The sequence below is a fragment of the Procambarus clarkii genome, chromosome 89 (genome assembly GCF_040958095.1).
Source record: "Procambarus clarkii isolate CNS0578487 chromosome 89, FALCON_Pclarkii_2.0, whole genome shotgun sequence".
Classification (NCBI taxonomy): domain Eukaryota; kingdom Metazoa; phylum Arthropoda; class Malacostraca; order Decapoda; family Cambaridae; genus Procambarus; species Procambarus clarkii.
The window spans coordinates 18,669,722-18,677,459 of record NC_091238.1 but is presented as its reverse complement, the minus strand read 5'-3'; the positions used below and the strand labels follow the sequence as shown (position 1 = coordinate 18,677,459).

The 7,738-nt window shown below is 48.0% G+C and overlaps 1 protein-coding gene across 2 annotated transcripts; it reads left to right on the top strand.

Annotated features, from left to right (window-relative positions):
- Window positions 1–798: 798 nt before the first annotated feature.
- LOC123773348 (transient receptor potential channel pyrexia) lies at window positions 799–5,628 on the top strand. Of its 2 annotated transcripts, none has more exons than XM_045767011.2 (4): window positions 799–1,377; window positions 1,749–1,983; window positions 2,148–2,306; window positions 2,585–5,628. In XM_045767011.2, the coding sequence occupies exons 2-4, from the start codon at window positions 1,894–1,896 to the stop codon at window positions 5,246–5,248; spliced, it is 2,913 nt and encodes a 970-aa protein (XP_045622967.1). In that variant the 5' UTR covers window positions 799–1,377; window positions 1,749–1,893; the 3' UTR covers window positions 5,249–5,628. The 2 variants fall into 2 exon arrangements, with proteins under 2 accessions (XP_045622967.1, XP_045622966.1); XM_045767010.2 differs by having other exon boundaries at window positions 800–1,365.
- Window positions 5,629–7,738: the final 2,110 nt, after the last annotated feature.

Sequence of the window (7,738 nt, the reverse complement as noted above, 5' to 3'; positions counted from 1 at the left end):
CTATCGAAGCTGATGCGTAGAAAGCGTCAACAACGGATGGGTCGAGTCCGTAAATAATGTGACGTATTATATGAGAGGACACGTTGCACTGCATTAACATGTGTGATGTATTTGTTGCGTGGGAAAGTTGAAATAATTAATGAAATTCTTTTATCCTGCAAGTTCTCACGCTCTCCTGATGGAGGAATATTTCTTGGTAGACGTGGAAATATCCTGGTGTGAGGCCCTCTTACACCCCGCGCCCTCAGGTACTCCTGGGAACGGATGTAAACTAACGCAGCGCACGGCCCGGATGTCTGCGGACGTGCCCAGCCTGCTACTGGGCGGGGTTGGTCAAATGTCTTGAGAACGCGTGGAACCAGACAGTGGGCGGACGTTGGTCATATGTCTTGAGAACGCGTGGAACCAGACAGTGGGCGGGGTTGGTCAAATGTCTTGAGAACGCGTGGAACCAGACAGTGGGCGGGGTTGGTCAAATGTCTTGAGAACGCGTGGAACCAGACAGTGGGCGGGGTTGGTCAAATGTCTTGAGAACCCGTGGAACCAGACAGTGGGCGGGGTTGGTCAAATGTCTTGAGAACGCGTGGAACCAGACAGTGGGCGGGGTTGGTCAAATGAGAAACGTTAACTGACTGCCATCAGCAACAGTGTGTGGCTCAAGTTAGAACCTACTCACTCAAGTCACATATCAGCATAATGAACCAATATGCCCGAAACATCAAACACAAACAAACAGGAAAGTGCTTTATGACAACAAGTCGATTGTTTCCTGAGGACGGACTTCCCTAATAGAAGGCGTCTCGTCGTCGTCGGAAGAGGAGGAGGCTGGGGAAGGCCCGGATTGCTTCCCTCAGAGTAAAACTAATGGGAGGCTCCTTGAGGCAGCCAGTTAGCTGCCAGTCGGCACGGTGGACACACATCCTGCGCTTCCTGCCTCTAACCAACACAAACCTATCTTCAATTTCGCAATACAGAAACCAGTGTGTGCATGTATCACTAAAGTATTAACGTTGAAAGAAGTGTTGACCAGACCACACACTAGAAGGTGAAGGGACGACGACGTTTCGGTCCGTCCTGGACCAGTCGATTGTGAAAGAGGTTAAATTATATACAAATAATATTAGTCTGGGGTTTTTCAATACGTTGTGGCAGTCGAATATACAATAATTCCCCGGAAATTTAGAGAGTGAAGTGTGTGTTGAAGTCCATGCCAGGATCAAAGGTGTTGTACGAAGCCTTGTGGTGCCCCAGAGGTGGTGGGCACTGACATCACCCGCCTCACTCCACGCCCAGCATGGCCAGGAGGCTCGATTCTAAAAGGATAATGAAACACCTATTTTCGAAACGGCCATTCTTCAAGAACAGGTACGGGTAATGGTTAGTATGTATACACACACACACATTATATATATGATATAATATAGTTTCAAAGCGTTATATGACAAAGAGTGCTGGGAAGACGGGACACCACGAGCGTAGCTCTCATCCTGTAACTACACTTAGGTAATTACACACACACAAACACACACATATTATATATATATATATATATATATATATATATATATATATATCAATGATTTTAGCACGAATCTTATCTGACGATAAGAAAATGTGTTTTTGGTCGTTCAAAAGGAGCTGCCTCGTGTGGGTCAATATGAGCTGCAATTTAGGATAATAGGAAATAACAACATACTGCAGTTTCCTTATTTGTTATGTATTTACGTGATAATATCTCCCATTTCCAGGAGCGTTGTGGAGGAGTGTACAGACACGAGTGATAATTCTCGCTCCCGTCTCACCCTCAACGGCGGCAGCTGCCGGGGTCGCTGCACGCTGCTCCCGGGCCTGGAGGAGGGCGACGCCGGGGCCACGGGGCATGGACCCCGGACCATGACCTGTCCCGGGATAGGGGAAGGTCCGCCACCTGCTAGCCTCGTCGAGGAGTCTGACCTCCACGACTGCATGCCTCTCATCTTTGTGGTGAGCCAGTGTGTTCAGGTTTATTGAGATACATTTCAAAAGAATAGAGAAGCTTAGGCTATTTGGACCCTGTAGTGAGTGTGCGTATTATATACATATGTATGCAGGCTGTATTTCTAGTGGATACACAATCGGTACACGCTGGACTTACACTTCCTCGACAGGCCATCAAGACGGGTGATATACAGAAGGTGCAGGAGCTGCTGAAGGAGGACCCCGAGGCGGCCAGCGGTGCCAGGTACGGCGGGTGCTCGCCCCTGCACGCCGCCTGCAGCCTCCAACGCCTCCACATCTTGACGGAGCTGCTCAACTATGACGCCAAGGTAAGATTGATTTTGTTGACAGCTTAACTGTGTCTTGATTTGTGTTAGATAAGAGGATACTATTCTGTACATGACAAATTACTAACGCTGTACACAGGAGAGAACCCACATCCCTGGACTCCCCGGGGTATATGTAATACCATGTCCGTAGTGCGTATATCTGTGGTGTCCAGAAACGCGAGTTCGATACCATTGTACGGCCTCAATATTCATATTCATTGCATCATATTCTTGTAATTTCATCGTGTATTTTGTAAGTAACGTTGTGTGACCTTCAGGTAGGAGCGGTGAACGGCCTGGGGTACACAGCGCTGCACCTGGCCGTCTGCGAGGGTTGGCACCAGGGCGTCGCCCTCCTGCTGCAGCATGGTGCCTCTCCCAACACCGTCAGCAACCCGCCACTTACTGTCAAGGGAGTGCGTGTGGAGACGCCGCTACACTGCGCGGTGAGGCGCGGGGACCTGGCCTCTGTTGTGCTGATGCTGCAGCACCAGGCGGATCTCACCCTGAGAGACGGTGATAATTGTTCCGTTCTTCACTTGGCTGCAATGTCCCGTAGTCATGAGGTGACCCGCCAGCTGCTGCAGGAGAAGTTGAATCACAGACTGGTGACTGTGAGCGACAATGATGGCAACACCGCGCTACACAAGGCTCTCCTGATGGACTGTGACACAGCCGAAGAGTCCACAGTCCATGAGATCGTAGAGGAACTCGTCAAGGCCGGAGCCAATGTTAACGCAACTAACAAATGGAAGGAATCTCCACTCTTTTTGGCCGCTCGTCATCGACTGCCAAAACTAGTGGCACTATTACTGTCCCTGGGAGCAGACCCTACACTGCTGACCCACCGCGGGCAGTCTGTGCTGCACGCTGTCTGCCGCCGGGGCTGCGCGGCTTGCCTCGCGCGCCTTCTGGCCACCAACCTCGTCAATGAGCTGGTCACGGCAGCAGACAAGGAGGGTCGCGAACCTTTCCATTATGCTGTACATAGTGGATCCATCGACTGTTGCGAGTTGTTGCTCAATCATGGCGACCACTTGACGCGAGTAGATAGAGATGGAACCTCAAGATGTTCCCTCATCCTGGAACATCTTCCTTCGGCCACTCAGCTCCTCAGGCGCCTGTTTGACGCCCATATCCGCCTCTCCAATAACCCACAACACGAGGTAGACTTCAGAGTTACCTTCGACTACTCAGTATTGTCCTTGGAGGAGGAGGGTGAACAGGGTTCCCTCATATCCGACCTCTCGAACTCGCGCCTTGAAGCACTCCTCAAGCACCCACTTCTAGAGAGTTTTCTCTTCATCAAGTGGCGCAAGATCAAACCTTTCTTTTACTGCAGTGTCTTAATATATTTTATGTTTCTCATGATGCATACCACTTTCATTATCATAACGTATGGCGGCAACTCTCTGAGGTGGCGAGATAACGCAGACAGCCTCGCTATCTTCTTCGTCCTGCACGTCACAATGTTCTTACTCATTCTCATCCCAGATATGATTATCATGTTCGCCAACTTTAAGAAATACATACGACAGTGGGAGACACTGACCAAGATCATAGCCCTTGGGAGCTCTGCTGTTGTTATGTTTTCTCACATCATTCCTTTCTACAGCGAGGGAGAAGTGCTAGAAGATCTCCAAGCGAACATTATGGAGAATGACACCGCGGAAGAGTTAAACACAACTGGCAATTTCATACAAAATGGGACATTAAGTACATCATCTGAACATGACAGCCATTCCCAGGTGGAGGTGCCGCTCTTGCGTCGCGCGGCTGCCATCTCTGCCTTCTTCTGCTGGGTGGAGTTCATGATGCTGCTGGGCCGCTTCCCATCCCTTGGTACCTATGTCCTCATGTTCTCTCGCGTCGCAAAGTCCATCATCAAGTTCATTGCGGCCTTTTTCAGCCTCATTATCGGCTTTTCCATCAGCTTCATGGTCTTGTTCCATAATAAAGAGGCATTTAGAAGTTTCCCGCTCAGCCTAGTGAAGACTCTTACGATGATGATCGGCGAGATCGAGTACAGTGCCTTGCTGGACGATATCGAGATGCCGCTCATGAGCTGCCTCTTCTTAGTCTTGTTCCTCTTCCTGGTGTGCGTCTTAATGGCCAACCTCCTAATTGGTTTGGCTGTGAATGACATCCCGGATCTTCAACGCCAGGGCAAGATCAAGCGGTTGTCGAAGCAAGCCTCCTACTTGGTGTCGTATGAGAAGCTCATGTTGATCGCTCGTGTTCTGCGCTGCTTCCCCCGTCAGCTACGAGTCTTCATGAGCAGCCGTTGCCGGATTCCTCAGGTAGTCCATGTGTTGCCCAACAAACATCGCAAATCCTCCCACAAGAACGTCGAGCTCTACGTACCCTCTGAGACGCTCCAGGAAGCCATCCTTCTTGGCAACTTCGATGACTCAAACGAGAACATTGCAAATTTGGAAGAGGATAACTTGTTGGCACAGTTCAGATCATTTAAGGTCAAATACACCCACGACCTTCGTGCCATGAACCGTCGACTAGGGCAGCTGCCAGACAGCGCTGCCACTGAGAAAATAGTCAAAGAGCGGCTTGACCAAAGTGTGCAAATAATGCAAACCCAACTGTTGCAGCTTTCATTGCAACTTCAGCAGCTTAACCAGAATTATAATTACATGCAGCATCTGGCAGCAGGGCAGCAGCAGCATCTGGCAGCAGAGCAGCAGCAGCAACTGACAGCAGAGCAGCAGCAGCAGCTGCAGCAGCAACTACCACACCAGCCTATACACACACAGTCTGCATTTCAACAATCTGTTCAACCACAGTCACTCCCGCAACAATCTGTGTACACACGGTCAGTGTATCAACAATCACTTCCGGCACACTCCTTACCCACGGCATCCGTTCAAACACAATCACTGTTCCAACAAACTAGCTACACAGCCAGTCAACACCACTCCTCGAACTGAATCAGAAGATGACTGATCTGTTTACATACAGACAGCATCCCAACTCACTCACTCACTCACTCACTCACTCACTCACTCACTCACTCACTCACTCACTCACTCACTCACTCTCACGACGTGCTAAGGGGCCGTCCATGACGAACCGAAGCGTCGACACGTTCCTGTTATGTTCCTCTATGTTCATTCCTGTTCCCCAGGAACTGGTAACCACATTCACAGCTCCATGACAAGGTTCTCAGAGATGCCGATACAAATGTCTATTCCCACACGGCAAATATTTATAATTAAATGAAAACGTTTTTAATTTTAAACACCCTTGGTGAATCTAACTTATAATTTGTAGTTTTACAAGAATTTAAATAAATTATATAAGAGCTTGACTTCTTATTCCTTGGCCAGAGTTTGGGTTGAGTCGTGATGTGTGATGATTCTCACACTAAGAAAATACCATATATAAACCTCACACAATCTGGATAATATTCTCGCTTGGTGCAACCCGAAATCTCACTTGCCTGATGCATCTATAAAAATATTTTAGAGCAAGAGAGTAGGACCGGTTATGATATTTGTAGCTGCAGGTTATGGGTGTGTCTGTCGTGCGGGTGTCAGGCAACGCCACAGACGTGGCTTCGATCCCATTGTATTGCCCCAAAATGTTTTCCCTTTTTTTGGTGTTTATAGTGCTTGAAGGACTTTGAGACTCACTTTAAATCGGAAGAAACGGTGAGACAGAGGGAAACATGATTGATAAAGTGGCTGGAATCCGCCCCCCCCCCCTCCCACCTAAGTCGTATAATGCGATGGAACCCTCATTCCTGGAATAGCAAGACACACGCACCACTTGGAGGGGTTCCAGGGAAGAGGGTTCGATCCCATTGTATAGCCTCGCTACTTTTTCATAGGTACATTGCGTCTTTGTGATTCAACTTGCATCAAATTAAACTCAAACTGATCAAATAGATCAAATCATAGATTATTCAGTTAGCCTTAAGTGTCCCGGGTAAGACTACTCACCACTTGGAAAGGATAAGTGAACAAGGAGCTGGCATATGAAGAGGAAGTGAAAGGAGAGTGCCCAAGACAGCCCAACCACTTACACCAGCAGGGATGGAAGGTGTACCCCGCCACCTAGCAAGAAGCACCGACCAGTCCAGGTGGTTGGGGACATCATTGGGACAAGACATCATTGTTAACATATTACTATACAAGGCATCATTGTTAACATATTACTATACAAGGCATCATTGTTAAAATATTACTATACAAGGCATCATTGTTAAAATATTACTATACAAGGCATCATTGTTAACATATTACTATACAAGGCATCATTGTTAACATATTACTATACAAGGCATCATTGTTAACATATTACTATACAAGACATCATTGTTAACATATTACTATACAAGGCATCATTGTTAACATATTACTATACAAGGCATCATTGTTAAAATATTAAAATCAAAAGTCTGTCATGTTGACCAGACCACACACTAGAAAATGAAGGGACGACGACGTTTCGGTTCGTCCTGGACCATTCTCAAGTCGATTGATTATCAGACAATCGACTTGAGAATGGTCCAGGACGGACCGAAATGTCGTCGTCCCTTCATTTTCTAGTGTGTGGATTGGTCAACATACTTAAGAACATAAGAACAAAGGTAACTGCAGAAGGCCTATTGGCCCATACGTGGCAGCTCCTATCTATAACCGCTCTATCCCACTCATACTTCAGCCACGTTATTGTGACTCCTCGTCTGCCAAAGTCTGTCATCTCCCAACTGTACGGAGGGTTCTTCCAGCGTACACTCTGCCTTCCTTAGACACTTTGTATACAACTTCAGATAAACATTATATCTGCTACAAACTCTGACATTTCCTGTTGTCGTGGACAAGCAGGTGGTACTTAGGCTTATCGAGGTCACCCCCCCCCCCCACATAGGCCTAGGCCAACTACTGATTTTCCCCCCAGGATGCAACCCACAACAGCTGCCTAATTTCCGGGGACCTATTTTACTGACAAGTGAATAGAGACATCAGGTGAAAGGAAACATGCCGAAGCGTTTCTGTCCTGCCTGAGAATTGAACTCGGGGTTCCTCGGGTGAGAGCTGAGGACGTAGACCACTGTGCTACAGGACCTCATATTTAAGCAAGAGCACAAGAGCTCATATTTAAGCACCTTCCTTCTACACATATTAATCTTTACCTGTGAGAGACCACGAGAGTCCTAGCCAACGTGTTGGGGACACATCTTTCTGGACCTAGAATTAGCTCCTCTCGCCAGTTACGGGCTATTCATGCCCGTGCCACCTTTTGTGTGTGGTTTAATCTTCATCAATCAATCAATCAATCGCTCCCGCCAGGAGGAGCAGGGCAAGACACTAGCTAGGGCTGGTGGCTGTGCCTCCCACTGCTCAATAACCACGCCGCTACGCTTAACATACATTACGGGCTCACTGTAGCCGGTGCTACATGGACATTTCCGT

Excerpts from the sequence above, each read along its gene's own strand:
- LOC123773348 (XM_045767010.2), top strand. The coding sequence starts at position 1,295 with ATGGCCAGGAGGCTCGATTCTAAAAGGATAATGAAACACCTATTTTCG. Across the intron at positions 1,984-2,147 it reads GCATGCCTCTCATCTTTGTG|GCCATCAAGACGGGTGATAT; the intron begins GTGAGCCAGTGT and ends CTTCCTCGACAG. Across the intron at positions 2,307-2,584 it reads TGCTCAACTATGACGCCAAG|GTAGGAGCGGTGAACGGCCT; the intron begins GTAAGATTGATT and ends TGTGACCTTCAG.